Source organism: Mustela erminea, chromosome X (genome assembly GCF_009829155.1).
Source record: "Mustela erminea isolate mMusErm1 chromosome X, mMusErm1.Pri, whole genome shotgun sequence".
Lineage (NCBI taxonomy): Eukaryota > Metazoa > Chordata > Mammalia > Carnivora > Mustelidae > Mustela > Mustela erminea.
The window spans coordinates 126,997,902-127,015,187 of record NC_045635.1 but is presented as its reverse complement, the minus strand read 5'-3'; the positions used below and the strand labels follow the sequence as shown (position 1 = coordinate 127,015,187).

The window sequence follows — 17,286 nt, the reverse complement described above, 5'->3', positions numbered from 1 at the left end:
ATTTTTTAGAAGAATGAATGTGGAAAGAGAATAAGAACTAATCTATTAAGCTACAGTAAGATAGAACCCTAAAGAAACTCAGGGTTGGAGGTGCTTGGCATAGCAGAGAATAAAGCAGCTAGGGATATTGGTTAAAATCTGTGTACAGAGTAGTCAAGATCTCAGAGCTTGCCCAATATGTAAAATGTCTGCAGCCAAATGTATACTTTCCAGAAGAATGGCAGAAGTTTCTAAAGAAGCTGAATGTCTCCAGAATAAAGACCATTACATATGTACATTTTGAAGTACCCCATAAAAAATTACCTGCTTCCAATTGATCTTAAGTCTTCAACCAGTCAACAAGCTCAACTCAGATACATTTAGCATACATACATCTTTTATGTTATCAAATAATTTTGGCATATCAAGGAGTATCAAAGTGAAGTTTGCAATGTGAAAGAGAAAAAGCAAAGATTATTTTGTAAAAACTCATCGTGGAAGAAACAGGGATAATTTAGGGAATTAAAGAAAGTTCTATATTTTATATTTATAAATAGATCCATAAAACAATAAGATACTAATATAAAAGGAAGTCAGATTGCCTTTGGACAATAGAAGACCCTTTTACATTCTATTGTATCTCATCAAAATGGCTCAACAAAAGAGCCAGAGAAGTAGTCTCAGAGTACCTTAAATTCAAAAGTTAATATCTAAAATGAAATAACAAAGACTATTAAAATAAAGAGATAGGCATTTGCTACAAAATCAGGCACATAAAAACCAAACAAAAATTAAAAAGTTCCACTCTTAATATCAGTTAAAATGTAACTTACAAACATAAGCCTTAAATTGGTCATATCCATTATAGCATGATGAAATATACAATGCACAAAGAAGCTACAATTAGGCCACTTTATGCACCAAGCAATAAAGCTGGGAAACACAAGATCTAAACTCTCAGAAATTCAAGAACTCAATAAAACCAAAACAATAGTATATATTTTAATAATCTCTTGCAGATTTTGACAAATCCTGTTGCCGAAAATATATACAGTTTGGGAGAATTTTGAATAAATTTACTCAAATAAACATAAAAAAATAAAGGAAATTGGAGAATAAGGAAGAGTTCTTGAAATTAAAAAGAAATGGCAAAATGAAAAAAATTAATAGAGAGATGGGAAAATAAACTGAGTAAAATTTCCCAAATTGAAAAAGCAAAATGAAAAAACAAAACAAAACAAAACTGAGAATATAAAAGAAAAGGTAAGAGACTTAGCGATGAATCCAGGAAATAAGCCAACACAGAAGCTGCAGATTGAGTGATCAGAGAAAAAGGAATGAAGGAAATTAACAAGGAACTAATACAAGACATTTTTATAAACAGAAATACATAAGCCTCCAGATTGAAAGTGACTTCATAGGCCCACATAAAGCCACATCATCATGAAATTTCAGAAAAGCAGAGACGAAATGATATTCTAAAAAGATTCTTAAAATAAGTGTTTGTGTTTTGTTTTGTTTTTGCAAAAGAATGATTACAGAATGTCATCAGACTTCTCAAGTATACTGGATGATGGAAAACAGCAGAGTAGTAAATCTCATAAATCTGAGGGCCAAGTGCTTTTCAACCTAGAATCCTGTGCCTAGCCAAATTATCAATTAAGCAAAGAGGTACAGTAGCCATTTTCAGACCGCTAAGATTTCAGGAATTTCCCATGCACTCCACCTTAGGAAGATACTGGAAGATATGTTCTATTAAAACAAAAGAATAGAATATAAAAGACAAGAATGCTGGATCCAGAAAAGAAAGTACCAACAGGGGAAATAAGTGAACATAAGTCCTAAAATGAAAGCTATGCAGCAAATAAACTTGGAGAGAAACTAGTCTAGACTGGGGCAGGAGGCTAGATGCATTTATATAGTCATTTATAATGATGATTATTGATTAAACTAAAAACATTGTTATAATTGTATTGGAAGATGGAGGAAAGGTTGCATTAATGAGGTGAATCATTATCAAAAAGATCGGTTATGTGTGAAACTAATAGCAGTATAAGCATATTATTTAGAAATTTAGTAATATCACCTAAGAGAATTAAAAATAATTAAGACTTGCTGGACAAGATGAGTACATTGAGGTAAGGGTTTTCTGCGGTTTTCTGAGGTAAGGGTTTTTTTTTTTTTTCATTATAAGACTTTAAGTTCTTTTTTAAAAGATTTTATTTATTTATTTGACAGAGATCACAAGTAGGCAGAGAGAGGGGGAAGCAGGCTCCCTGCTGAACAGAGAACAGGATGTGGGACTTGATCCCAGGACCCTGAGATCATCACCTAAGCAGAAGGCAGAGGCTTAACCCACTGAGTCACCCAGGCACCCCTTTAAGTTCTTTTTTCTTTTTTTAACTGTATGTTACTTTGATTAAACTTTTGAAAATTAAAAACAAAATAAAATAAAATAAATAAATAAGCCTCTACATTAAAAAAAAAAAGATTATTCTTAGAACCACTTTTAGGAGCACCTGGGTGACTCAGTCAGTTAAGCATCCAACTCTTGATTTTGTCTTCATTCATGATATCACGGAATGATATCATGATCCCCATAAGTATAGTTACTGTTACCAAAGTTATTATATTATTGACTGTATTCCTTATGCTGTACATTACATCTCCATGATTAATTTTACTGGAAGTTGGTACTTCTTAATCATTTTCACCTATTTTACCTGTTTCCCCAATCCTTCCCCTCTTCAGTAACCAAGTTACCTCTATATAGACCCTATTTCTGTTTTTTTTTCTTAGATACTAGATATAAGTGAAATCATATGGTATTTGTGTATAAGTGAAATCTCTGAGTTATTTTACTCAGCATAATACCCGCTAGGTCCATCCATGTTGTGGCAATTGACAAGATTTAATTATTATGGGTGAGTAATATTCCATTGTATATATATATGCCATATCTCCTTTATCCATTCATCTATTGATGGACACTGAGGTTGCTTCCATAACTTAACCATTACAAATAATGCTGCAATAACCATAGGGTCTATGTATCCCTTCAAGTTAGTGTTTTCATTTTCTTTGTGTAAATACCCAGTAGTGTAATTACTGAATCATATGGTATTTCTAATTTTTTGAGGAACCTCCATATTGTTTTCCATAGTACCTGAATCTATTAACATTCCTACCAACAGTATATGCAGTTTCCCTTTTCTCCACATCCTCGCCAATACTTTTTTTTGGTTGTTTTGCTAATAGACACTCTGACCAATGTGAGGAGATACCTCATTATAGTTTTGATTTACATTTTCCTGATGATTAGTGATGCTAAACATCTTTTCATATGTCTATTGACCATCTGTATGTTTTTAAGTCCTCTGCCAATTTTTTTTGAAGATTTTATTTATTTATTTGACAGACAGAGACGGTAAGAGAGGGAACAGAAGCAGGGGGAGCGTGAGAGGGAGAGGCAGACTCCCCGCTGAGCAGGGAGCCTAATGTGGGACTTGATTCCAGGACCTCATGATCATGACCTGAGCTGAAGGCAGATGCTTAATAACTGATCCACCCAGGCACCCTCTCTGCCAATTTTTTAATCAATTTTTTTATATTAAGTTGTGTGACTTCCTTATATATGTTGGATGTTAACCCCTTAGTGGATGTATGACTTGCAAATATCTACTCCCATTTAGTATGTAGTCTTTTCATTTTGTTGATTGTCTCCTTTCCTGTGAAGAAGCTTTTAGGTTTGATATAATTCCATTTGTTTATTTTAGCTTTTATTGCTCTTTTCTGAGGAGATTTGTCTTAAAAATATTGCTAAGACTGGTGACAAATAGATTGCTGCCTGTGTTTTCTTCTGAAAGTTTTATGTTTTCAGGTCTTCCACTCAGGCTTTTAATGCATTTTGAGTTTATTTTTGTATATGATATGAGAGTAGTCCAGTTTTGGTTTTCTGCATGTAGCTGTTCAGTTTTCCTAGCACAATTTATTGAAGAGACTGCCTTTCCCCCATTTGATCTTTTTACATCCTTTGGTCACAGCTTAATTGGCTATATATGCATAGGTTTATTTCTGGATGCCCTATTCTGTTTATATATGTGTCTATTTTCATGCCAGTACCATACCATTTTGATTCTTATAACTTTGTAGTATGGTTTGAAATCAGGAAACATGATACCTCCACCTTTGTTCCACTTTCTCAAGATCACTTAGCTATTTGGGGTCTTTCAGTGCTTTCATATAAATTGGATAATTTTTTGTTCTAGTTCCATGAAAAAATGCCTTTGGTATTTTGACAGAGATTGCTTTGAATCCATAGATTGCTTTGGGTAGTATAGATATTTTTAAAATGTTAATTCTCCGAAACCATAGGACAGTATAATTTTCCACTTGTGTTGTCCAGTTTCTTTCAGCAATGTCATAAATCACCTTTGGTTAAATTTATTCCTGGATATTTTATTTTTTATGTTTGAGGAACCTCAAACTGTAATGAAATTGTAAATGAAATTGTTTTCTCTTTTTTTTTTTTTACATTTAAAAAAATTTTTAATTAATTCAATTTAATTAACGTATACTATATTAGTTTAAGTGGTACAATTTAGTGATTGCTTGTATACAAAACCTAGTGCTCATTACATCAAGTGCCAACCATCCAATTAATTACCACGTCCCCCCACCTCCTTCCCTCCAGCAACCCTCAGTTTGCTTCCTATAGTTAAGGGTCTCTTATGGTTTGTCTCCCTCTCTGTTTCCATCTTATTTTATTTTTCCTTCCTTTTCCCTATGTTCATCTGTTTTGCTTCTTAAATTCCCTAAGAGGAAAATCAAATTTTTTTTTAATTTGTCTTTCTGTTTTAATGCTCATTACTAGTGTACAGAAATGCAAGTGATGGGACACCTCGTTGGCTCAGTCATTTAAGTGTCTGCCCTTGGCTCAGGTCATGATCCCAGGCTCCTGGGATCCAGCCCCACATCATGCTCCCTGCTCAGCATGGAGCCTGCTCCTCCCTCTCCCTCTGCCCTGCTTGTGCTCTCTCTCTCTCTCTCAAATAAATAAATCTTTTTTAAAAATGCAAGTGATTTCTGCCTGTTAATTTTGTATCCTGCAATCTTACTAAATGTATTAGTTCCAATTGCTTTTTAGTGGAGTCTTCAGGGTTTTCTATACATGGTATCATGTCACCTGCAAATAATGACAGTTTTATTTTTTTTTCTAATTGGAATGACTTTTATTTCTTTTATGTTGAGGCTAGGACCTATAATAGTATGTTGAATAAAAAATGGTGAGAATGGACATCCTTGTCTTTTTCCTGTTCCTAGAGAAAAGGCTTTCAGCTTTTTACCTTTGGGTATGTTAGCTGTGGGCTTGTCATATATGGTTTTTATTATGTTGAGGTATGCTTCTTCCCGTCTCACTTTGTTGAGAGTTTTTATCATAAATGAATGTTGGATTTTGTCAACTGCTTTGTTTGCATCTATTGAGATGATCATGATTTTTATCCTTTTTTTGTTATTGTTGTGTATCACATTCATTGACTTGTGGATCTTGAACTGTCTTTCCATCACTGGAATGAATCCTACTTGATCTTGCTATATACTACTTTTAATTAATTTGCTGTTGAATTTGATTAGCTAATATTTTGTTGAGGGTTTTGGCATGTATGTTCATCAGGGATCTTGGGCTGTAGTGTGTGTGTGCATGCGTGTGTGTGTGTGTGTGTGTGTGTGTGTGTGTGTGTGTGTGTGGTGTCTTTGGTTGTGATACCAAGGTAATGCTGGCCTCATAAAATGAGTTTGGAAGTGTTCTCTCTTCTTCAACTTCTAAAAATGCTTTGAGAAGGATAGGTCTAACTCTTCTTTAAATGTTTGGTAGAATTTACGCATGAAGCCATTTGGTCCTGGATGTTTTTTGTTTTTTTGTAACTTCTTTGATTTGTCTTTGATTTCCTTATAACATATATGCCATTACTTTGCTCCACTTATGAAAACTGGGGTTCAGGAAATTTGAGTGTCTACTATGGGGTAGATTCAGAGGCTCTAAGCCATATCTGCATATACTCTGATGGCTTGGCTGAGTATCAAGTACATTCAGGGCTCCAACTTACCCTGTACTTTGCACTTCTAGAACAATAGACATGAATGCCATCTGAGGAAAACCCTTGAGTTGGACATGCATTGGTCCATAAAAGTTTTCATTACCTCATCCTAAAATCCACATGAGGTGACTTTCTAGAAGGAAAGTTGTCCTGGGAGTCATACTTGGGGAATTTGGAGGAGTCAGTTTCAGTTTGGTGGTGTGGGAATTACTCCCAGCTGAACTATGGAAATTTATTTTCTGTATAGGAGAGGTCAAGACTAAGGAGGAACAAATGAAAAATCACATTGAGAGTCCTCAGTGTGGGGAGGTCATCTTTTTATTCACTAAACATCTATCACATGACTAAGTTAGGCATTTGGCTAGGAAGGAAGGAATAGAATTACAGCTTGGTCAAAACTAAGTCTAGTTTGTATCTATCAAATTCCAGATCATAGGGAAATATTGAAAACTAGGTACAGAAATGGATAAATATTAACTACTAATCTCTGTATCCTGTTTCTGTCTTCTTGATAGTACAGCTTTTGCTTTGATTTCCTTCCTGACTATTTAGGTAAAAAATTAGAATGGTTGACTAAAATGTGCCATGTTGGAAAGGGCAAGGGAATTAAAATGAAATTTTCCTTTATTGCTTTAAAAATCTGAGATTAAATCCACTTCTGCTTCTCCTCACCTATAGAACAAAAAGGATTTATAAAGCTAAAGAAATTGTTTGATGTTTGGAATGACTGTTTCAGAGACTTGGTCATAACCAGCTTATATGATAACTAAATGGAATAATGTGAAAGTCAAGGTAGTGGGGTTCTTTTCTTTTCTTTCTCCTCTTTTCTTTGTCCATCCACCAAAAAAAGAGATTACTAAGCAAATTAATAAGTAAGCAGTCAAACAAGTAAAATGCTATTTAATAGCAGAAGCATTTAGCAGCATGCCTCTATTCACACAACGAAGTTGCTAATTATAAATGAGTCCCATGTAGTATTTAAGGCATTTGCAAGGTTCTTAGAAGTCTTAGAGCTCTGTCCCCCCTTCCACTTGTAGCAATCTGGCTGCAGTTCTTAAAGAGTAAAACTGTGTTGTTTTATTAAAGTCCTATTTGTGAGATGGTTTGTGTACTTAAACCAACACTCTCTCATTTATCCCACACTCCCCCTCTGATTGAAAACTCTAAAGTCAGCAAGGGCAGGCAGAACAGGAAAGCAGGGCATACAAGGCCTTTGCCCTGTACACTGTGACCCAGCTACAGCAGACTTCTTGTCATCCTTTCAAATAAGCAGTACCCTTAACCTGTGCTATATCTTCATCTTATGAGTTCCTGCTTATCTTCTGCGACCCAGTTCCAAAAATTCATTGCCTTCTCTGAGCTACCTTTTCTACATCTGTAGGTATTTAGCCCATCATTTTACTGAATTCCCATTATATCTGTTATAATTTGCTCATATCCGTTAGAACTCTGATCATACTATGTAACACTCATGTTTTCCTACAACCCTCTCCACCACTGGCCTGTAAACTCCTGGAAAACAGGGATTGAAATGGATTCATCTTTTAACCTTCCCACCAATCCCTAAATACCTAGCATAGTTTTGACCCAGTAGATATTCAGTAAATATTTGGCAAAGTTATACTAGGATCAGGAAGGTAAATGGCAGTATGGTCTAAAGGGGGAAAGATAAAATGGTAGGGACTCTGATGTAAAGAAGAAAAGAAAGAGATTAGGGGAGAAGGGTCAGTAAGAGAAAGGTGGGAGTAGAGAGACCTTGGAAGTAAAGAAGAAGAGGAGGAGTAAAATAAAATACAGATGCTGGGAAGCAAAAGAACACTGACAAAGGGAACAAATGAGGTATGTGAAATTAGGGCAATGCAAGTAGTTACCACTTTTCATCAAATACTCTTGGACATTTCTGAAGCTCATCTATCCCCAACTTTTCCCTAGAAACAAAAAGGGATGGAAAGAAGAAAAGGCTGGAGTACATGGGGAGACATAAAACACTATAAACTATGAGCTCAGTCACTCTATTCTGTTCTAGACCTGAGTTTTGTTTCCTCTTTTCTTCATGGAGGGTCATGAGTATACAAATCATGTATGTGGGAACAAATGGGCACATGTGTGCATGTTTGTTTCTCATTGAGTTTTTTCTTTTTTTAATTCTGAAAAAAAAATTTACAAAGGACAGTGTCATAACAAAGGCAGAAACAGCCAGGGGATTGCCGTGTCAGAGGGAAACATTTCATCGCTTCCTGGGGAAACATTGGCTCCTGCTTGTAACTATGTATGAGTAAAAAACCCTGGTGTGCCCCCTAGCTTGCTGAACACATTTACAGTGCATGAAGGGTGAGATACTGTTGTAATGATGCATGTAAACATGCCATGGTATTTATTGTGTCTTTAAGTTGAAATGACTTTCAGACTCACATAGCTCTCTTCCTCACAGGGGATGTGCCACTTGATGGTTGAAGCCTTTTGGAGTTATTTCTCGGGTAACCAAAAAAGTGTCTCGCACCTATAGAAAGCAACACAGTACAGCCCTGGATAAAAGTCAGGAGCCCAGGTGGCTAGTGTGGGCTCTGCTACTCAGTCTGAGGCTGAATTTTGTCATCTGTCAAATGGAGTAATCTCACCTACCTACTTGATAGGGTTACTGTGAGGATCAAATCACATGAATATATAAAACCCTACATGCAACCAACATTTCACAGTTTTCCAGTGATTCTTACCACCATTCTTTCATCTGATCCTCTCAACAACCCTGCCAAATATTTTGATTTTCATTTTACAGATGAAGAGACTAAAGCACAAAGAGAAGTTACTTGGCCAAAGCCACATAGCTAGTAAACCAGGATGATGCAAGTTTTCTGTTTTCAAGCTCATCTTCAATTATCCTTAGACACAAACCTGTCTACTCAGTGCTATTGGCTTCCTGGCCTCTGTTTCTTAACTTCCCTCATGGCTCCTCCTCCCTACAACCTCTGAAGGTGCTCTGTGTAATGAATTAATTAGCTTTTGTTTTGTCCCCCCTTCTCCCCTACTTTTTCTGGCTCTTAGAAGAAAACACCAGCAGCCCCAACAAAGAAAACCAGCACCACCTTCAACATCGTGGGAACCACCTATCCCATCAATCTGGCCAAGGACACTGAGTTCTCCACCATCTCCAAGGGCGCTGCTCCCAGTGCCTCCTCAACCCCAACAATTATTGCTTCGCCCAAGACCACCTACGTGCAGGACATCCCGACCGAGACCAAGACCTACAACAGTGTCAGCAAGGTTGACAAAATTTCCCGCATCATTTTTCCTGTGCTTTTTGCCATTTTTAATCTGGTCTACTGGGCCACCTATGTCAACCGGGAGTCAGCTATCAAGGGCATGATCCGCAAACACTAGATAGTGGTGATGCAGCAACCAGAGCACTGTATACCCTAGGAAGCATCCAGGCACCTAAACCCCAGGGCTCCCCTTTCTGTGTTTCAGGATTCTTCTTTTTGACTCTCTACCAAGCTGTGACTCTCAATATTTATGAATCTTAACGAAAAAAATAACAGAAAAATTACTTGTCCCTCTGGCATTGCTGAGTGTACCCTCATCAGAGCCAAACACTGCCATTTGTTCAGTTGCTCATCCTAGTCTGCCAGTCTCCCCCAGCTGAGGGCACTGCATGTATTTTATTGCACTCTGCCCACTGAAGAAAGAACAGGAGACTCTACTAATTGTAGTGGGAACCTTGGCTATTTGAGTGGTCCAGACCAAGGAGATTCTTGACTGGTCCAGATCAGATGATTCTGACTCATTCATAAGCCAGACTATCCCATGTAGTCCTGGCCTGCTATTTCCTTTACCTACAGCAAGGCCCACTATGCAAAAGGCAGGAGCCAGTGCTAGCTTCTGAACCTGGCCCCTGACTCTTTATTGAATTGGAGGTTAGTGGGGACAGTTAAGGCTCACCACTGTCAATGATATATGGCCAAAACAGATAGAACCAACTAGGCCAGCCTGGCCCCAAGATGGCTGATGCTCTGCCATGTTCAGTCCCTCAGGAAAATAGTATATTCTTTGGTATATCTCTCCTTCAGAAAAGCCCTTTGACCACCCCCCCCATTAGCCAGCTGGATACTGCTTATTTTAGACTCATTACAAGCTGCAAATTCTTCAGGAAAAGGATCAAGTATTTTTGTAATTTATACTAAAAAGGGGACAAACAGAAACAGAAAGATCTAGATCAAATGCCTATGCAATTTTTTAAAAATTATGTAGGGAAGTCAACTCCCTGCCAAGGCAACTAGTCAAATACTGGATGGGGCAAGAGATTTGGGCTGGGTAGTAAAAGCTTAAAGTCTGGCTCAAAAGAGAGGGCCACTGGCAGGTAAAAGTCCTATTCTTCCTTCCATGCCTGTACACCTTAAATGCTAGCCCAGGCCTAAGAACTCTGCTTTCACTCTGTCAGGGAACTCTGGTCCTCTGTTGATGCCAGTTCTTAGAGGGGTGAATTGGAGTCTAGTTGATTTTTGAGTCAAGCGAATCATTATTACTAGTTTGCTAATATTTTACTTAGGGGCCATTTGATCTTGTTTGTTCTTAATGTATTATAATTGTAAACTTTTTATAAGATAGATAAACTGACTCTCAGATATTTGAATGACTTGCTTAGGCAATTTACGAGTGTCTGTAATAGAGAACTATCATGGGTCCCTTTCTAAAGACCAAAAAGAAAACAGGTCTAAGAAGCCAGATCAACTTGACCTCTGAACCAACATGATCTCAACAGTCCTGCTGACTCCTGAATGCAGTTTGGTTGGACACCAAAAAAATTTGTAGAAAGAAGTCATAATGTGTCACCTAAGGAGACCACTTCTAATAGTCATGGCTCAATAGAATGAAACTGTTTAAGATGGCAGTCCCAGCCACAGAAGCCCAAATTAAAGCCACAGATGGCACCAAATCAGACTCTCCCCGCCCACTCCCTAAACAAAGCTCCTAAGGGGTCTATCATTAGCCACTGGTTGCGTTTGCGCCTATCTTTCCCCTCCCCATCCCCCGCTTCTCTGCCATTGCTGGGATAATGCATGCCAGTCCCATTATTTCTAAGAGTATGTCTGTAGGCTATTTCATGACTAGAAGAGTGTAGTGTTGTGGATATGTGGGGATGGGGGGTGGTGGGGTGGGTGGGGCTGTCAATGATCATCTAAAGGAGTTTAGAATGAAAGCCTGCCCTTTGCCTTTCTGTAGAAATTGTGTTTCCAAATGCTTTGGTGCAATGTTTAGTGGCTGTTTATTAAACTTCTGAATTGTACTCAGACTGGAGAGCTTTTATTTTAAATTTAGAATTATTTATTTATTTAAGAAAGAGTGTGCACAAGCCTGGGGAGGGACAGAGGAAGAGGGAAAATATCTCAAACAGACTCTCTGCAGAGTGCAGAACCTGATGTGGGATGTAGGGATTGATCCCATGACCCTGAGACCATGACTTGAGCCAAAATCAAGAGTTGGACACTAAACTGACTGAGCCACTGAAGGACCTCAAGAGGCTTTTTTTTGGCGGGGGGGTTACTCATCTTTCACTCCCACTCTTAATTCACCCTTGCTTTCTACTTCTTAATACTATTTAAATAAGCTGGAAAAGGTGTATCCCCAGAGCGAGAGACCTATTACAGTTGATCCAAAATTGAACCCATGTGAAAACATAGCTTTAATTGACTCAAGGGTCTCATTACCTAACAAGAGAAGAAAACACCTGCATTGTTTCCTCTGCTAAATTCTCCCACTCCCAGGAAACAGGGAAAGTAATTCTCATTGCAATTCAACATCTCTAGTCTAGTTCTTTCATATTAAATTTAGTATGTTTAAAGCAAAATCCTTGACTCCTCAACACATGCAGTACTTCCCTTGGTCATTCCTTTATCAATTAACAGAAGCAGCAGCATTTGCCCAGATGCTCAATACAAAAACACAGAAATAAATCTTGACACCTCTCTTTCATCCCCCCATTCAGCACATCTGACAATCTTGTGCACTTAGCCTCTAATTTAAATTTCATGTTGTACCACCTACTCCTCACTACCATTACCAGCACCCCAGTCCAAGCCTTCATCATGATCTCACGTGGATCACTACAGGGATAGCCTTTTAAACTGTAAACCATATCATGTCCCTTGCCTGTTTAATACCTTTCAGTGGTATCTGCTACACATAAAATAAAATCCAAAATATAACCTTGGCTTTAAAAGTCTTGCTCAGTCTCCTTACCACAATGCCTGCATCACTTACAATGCATCAGTCATTTCAACAACACATCAAGTACTACTGTATCTTAGGGCCTTTATGTAGGGTGCTTTCTCAGCCTGGAAATTTGCTTCCCTTCCTGCTTTGACCTGGCTGACTACTACTCATCCCTCAGTTTGCATAAGAAAGGTCATGTCTCTCATGTCTTGTCGTCCATCACAAACCAGCTACATGCTTGCTTCTACTCCATTCTGCATTGCTTTCACTATCCCAACATATATCATTGCTATCTCCCACTAGACTAAGCCCTATAAAGAGAAGCTGCCCCTATACACACTATGTAGAACTAAAACCACAGTCCAAGCTCAGCAAATGCTTATTAAATAAAATAATTTTTGAGCTGGGATTTAAAGGATGTTCAGACTTTGCCAGGCAAAGAAAAGAAGGACATTCAAGACAGATGCACAAAGGCCCAGAAATGCAAAAGACCATAATGAGATATACAGCAAATTTATTTGTGCTGTCTAATCATTATACCCATTAGTATGGGTGGTGAATATAGTGGTTCTTCACCCAAGAGGTGATGTGGGGACATAACCTGTCATCTACCTGAGAACCTGGCTATATGCCATCATCTTGCTGACCTATAATCTCAGAAGGTTGGCATCTATAAACCCAGAAAGTTGATAGCAGTACATGTGAGCTGCTTTGGGGAAAATCCACTTGCTGGCCTCTAGAGTTGATGACTCCATTCTAGGTCAACTTCTTACAGACCCAGGATCTTAGAGTTTCTCAAGCTTACAGCCATTCAGCCTTGCTACACAACAGCACATTTACACTATCCCAAAGCCTACAGACCTTTTTTCAGATCATTTGTTTCAAATGAAATGAACAGAAGTGCATGAAAGATAATAACACTGCTAGGTCACACTGCAGACTACTAAATTTTATCATGGTCTCAGAACAACCCTGTAAACTGCATTAGACTGGAGGCTTAGGACTCTGCATTCCAGCACATATAGTTTTGTGCCTATTAGTGTCAAGTTGGGCAAGGGCTGTAGGATCTTTATATACTTCAAGCTGGAAACCCTTTCTGAAATACAGACCTAGCCAATAATAATGCCAGTCCCCTCCCTGTCTCTTCATGGGAAAACTAGGAAAGCTTAATAAATGTTTACTGGCAAAGTAGAAAGCTAGTGAGACCCTAGTAGAAATCGTATCAGCCAGCGAAATCCAAGGTCTTATTCATCACTAAACCCCCTCTGTGCTGATGTGAGGACTAGCCAATACTGACTCTGAAACTGTCTAATTTTCTCAGGCTACATTCATGCTGTGCTGGTCTCCTATGATGAGTTACACCCAACTTTTCTCGGCTTCTATGACACTAGAAGGCCTTTCCCAGGTTAAGGTCAGTGGGAGATGGTACCCAAGGCTGGTGCTGAGGTTAATGATATCTCATCTGGGAATTTGTTCTACACACTTTGGCTTTAGGTCACAAGCATACCAAAATCCCTTGAAAGAGCCATGATGACAGATGCAACATAGTCTGAACCTTGGGAAGATGGCTGCTGCCTCTTAAAAGTATTAATATGTGAGCATATGAGAGGCTTTGAACCAGATTAGTCTCTGTCCAAACCCATGAGCAGAATGAGATATCAACATGGTCATGTGGAAAGCTGATGGTTGTTTGAACAAGTATGAATGGTAAAAAGACACAGAAACTGGGAGGCAAGAATAATGAGTTCTTATCTGGGTTATACAATGATTTCACTTGTAGGACCTTGGGGAGTCAGTTAATCTCAGTGTAACATAAATATAATATGAAAACTTCCAGGGAACACTAAGGATGAATGAGCTACTGTACATGGAAGATCATCAGAATTGTTAGTTGCTGCTCATATGTAGGGAATAAATATAATCCACTGTTGATAGTGATGTCACCAAAATGGTGACATAGAACTCACTTCTGATTTTTCTCCCCCTCAAAAGAAGAACAAATAATAACTATTCACAGACAAGACACCACTGCTAGAACCCTAGAACATGGGACTGAAGCTAAAGCCCCACCCCACTGTACCACAGAAGTCAAGACAGAGTTCATTAGAAGGGCAAGAGAAGCAGCTCCATGTTGACTGCACATTGCCCCTCCTCCAGGACAGTTCATCACCACACAAAGAGGTCCCACCAGAGCCTTTGGTTCTTTCAGTAGGAAAAGAGAACGCAGGGAGGACAACCAGCCTTCCCCAGCTTTGTGGAAGCCCTACTCTAGTCTCACTGTAGGAGAATTTGCATGAACTAACCATTGGAATCCGATTGTGAGGGAGAAAAAGGAGGGGCTTGTAATAACCAGCCGACTGAGTTTGTACCTGCAGTGCCCAAGCAATAATCTCAACTAGTAACTCTGCTCATCTACAGCACCCAAATGGGGACATAGTCTGACCTGGGAACTCAGTGAGGTGCAGATCCACCTGATTTGGATCCTTAAATGAGGAGTTTTTCTGGACCTAGTGCTCAGTTTAGCCACACCCTGGCAAAGTGCTGAGTTATTACTCCCCCACCCACCCATGTAAAGTGCTTTCTAGTCTCATGTAATCAGAAGGACTAGTGAGAACTCCTGGAAGCTGTGCAGCCCAGTGGTGCTTGAGCTGAGAGGTGAGCAGGCAGAGTAGGTCACCCTCAGAGCAGGCATGGAGGATTCCTCTGCTATGCATGGGCAGTGGGATTACGTCATAGAATTGGCTGAGGGTAGCTCCCAGCCTTTTCCAAACAGAGAGCCTTTCTGGGAAATTGACAGTAGCCTAAAGCAGTCCCTCCCCTCTCCAACCCAGGTAAAGGAGCTGAGACATAGCCCTACCTGCTGTAGAGAGTTTCATTTGTCCAGAAGGGCTGCTAAAAACACCTGAAAACTGTGCAACCCAGCAGTTCTCAAGCTGAGAGAAGGGAAGACAGAGATCATAGTTTGCAGAGCGAAGCCGGAGGTCCTATTCAGCCAGGGAATTTGGGGTGTGGGTAGGCTTGAGTTAAGGCAACAAATAAAAGGCTCTACTGGTGTTAGAGCTGCTTCTCCCACTGCACTTAGGAAGGGAAACTAATTTGTAGTTTACTGCTTATCCTGCTTATTGCTGAACAGACTTTAGCCTCTCTGATTGGGGAAGCTTACCAGAGCATAGAAGGTGCATAGCCTATTCAACAACCCTACAGACAGTGACACTTGAACAGAAAGAATAGCCCATGGCTTTCCCTATGTACAGAGCAAAACCAGTGTCCTTACATGACCAGGATATTCAGTGCACACCCTGGTCTTGTTTGGGTCCCCAAACAATGAGACATGCAGGCCTTGGGTCCTATCCTGTTGCCCCACCAGGTCAGGAAAACTAATTCATAGCCCCACCTGCTACTGAATATAGTACCCAGTCCTGAACATCTAGTACCCCTGCCCAGAGATTCCAGGAAATCACAGAGCCCATCCTCTGGACTCACATTTGTGAGGAAACAAGTCAGCAGTTTTATTCAACTGGTCTCAGCCAGAGACAGTATCTACCCCTGATTTCAGAAATCAGATGGTTGCCTCACCAAAAAATAGACCCTAAAAGCAGGCCTCACCTGCCCAAGGACACTACGAGCAGATAAATTCAGAAACTGAATTCAAGCTATCTAGCAAAGAACTATGTCTGCCAAAGCAAACCTACAAAGTCCTAAGAAGGGACCACTTATTCAAATGTACAGATTCAATATAAAGCATCAAGGGTCATGAAAAATCAGGTAAATATGACACTACCAAAAAAACTAGTAAAATCTTCAATAACCTTAAAAATATAGATATCTGTAAAATGTCACAGAAAAAAAATTTAAAATAATCTTTTAAGGAATTTTAGTGTGGGGCACTTGGGTGGCATGTTCATTTGAACATCTGACTCTTGGTTTTGGCTCAGGTCATGATCTCAGGGTTGTGAGATGGAGACCTCAATGGGTGTGGATCCTGCGTGGGGTTTCTCCCTTTCCCTCTGCCCTTCCCTTCTATTCACTCTTGCTCTCGCTCTTTCTCCCTTTCTAAAAAGAAAAAAGTAAGAATGAAATATTGCTATTTGCAATGACATGGATGGAGCTAAATAGTACAATGTTAGCAAAATAAGTCAGTCAGAGAAAGACAAATATCATATGATTTTACTCATACGTGGAATTTAAAAATGAAAAAAAAAATGAACAAAGGAGAACAAAAGAGAGAGGCAAAAGAAGAAACAGACTCTTAACTATAGAGGGAAAAAAACAATATTTACCAGAAGTGAGGTTCATGGGGATATGGGTTAAATAGCTGTTGGGAATTAAGGAGTGCACTTGTGATGAGCACCAGGTGCTGTATGGAAGTGTTAAATCATTATATTGTACTACCATAATGAATATTACACTGTATGTTAACTAGAATTTAAATTAAAACTTAAAAAATAAATAAAATTGAGGACAGGAAAATAATAAATAATATTAACCAAACTTTGAGTTGGTTCTTAAAATATCAGATTGACAAACCTTTAGCTAAACTAACTGAGATAAAAAAAGAGAAGACCCAAATCATCAGAATTACATATGAACAACGAAAGATTACAACTGATACTATATAAATGCATCAGATCCTAAGAGAAGAGTATAAGCAACTATGCACCAAAAATCTGGACAGCCTAAAGGAAGTAGAAAATTCTTAGAAACATACAACCTACTGAATACATACTGGGACACACAAAGACTGAATCAGGAAAAAACAGAAATTATTAATATACTAATTATTGGTAAGGAAATTGATTCAGTAATCAAAAACTCCTCAATGAAGATAAGCCCAGGACCAAATGGCTTCACAGGTGAATTCCTCAGACATTTAAAAATTAATGCCAACCCTTCTCAAACTCTTCCAAAAAATCAAAGAGGAGGAAATACTCCCAAATTTATTTTATGAGGCCAGCATTACCTGATACCAAAGCCATGAAATGACACTACTAGAAAACTATGG

At 38.7% G+C, this 17,286-nt stretch overlaps 1 protein-coding gene across 4 annotated transcripts in view; it reads left to right on the top strand.

The window, feature by feature from the left end:
• GABRA3 (gamma-aminobutyric acid type A receptor subunit alpha3) overlaps positions 1-9,607 on the top strand; it is a 402,002-nt gene extending 392,395 nt beyond the window's left edge. For all 4 annotated transcript variants that reach the window (XM_032330182.1, XM_032330179.1, XM_032330180.1 and 1 more), the window contains one exon: positions 9,120-9,607. In XM_032330182.1, coding sequence (XP_032186073.1) covers positions 9,120-9,455 — 336 coding nt within the window. In that variant the 3' untranslated portion in view covers positions 9,456-9,607. The remainder of the gene's footprint in view (positions 1-9,119) is intronic.
• Positions 9,608-17,286: the final 7,679 nt, after the last annotated feature.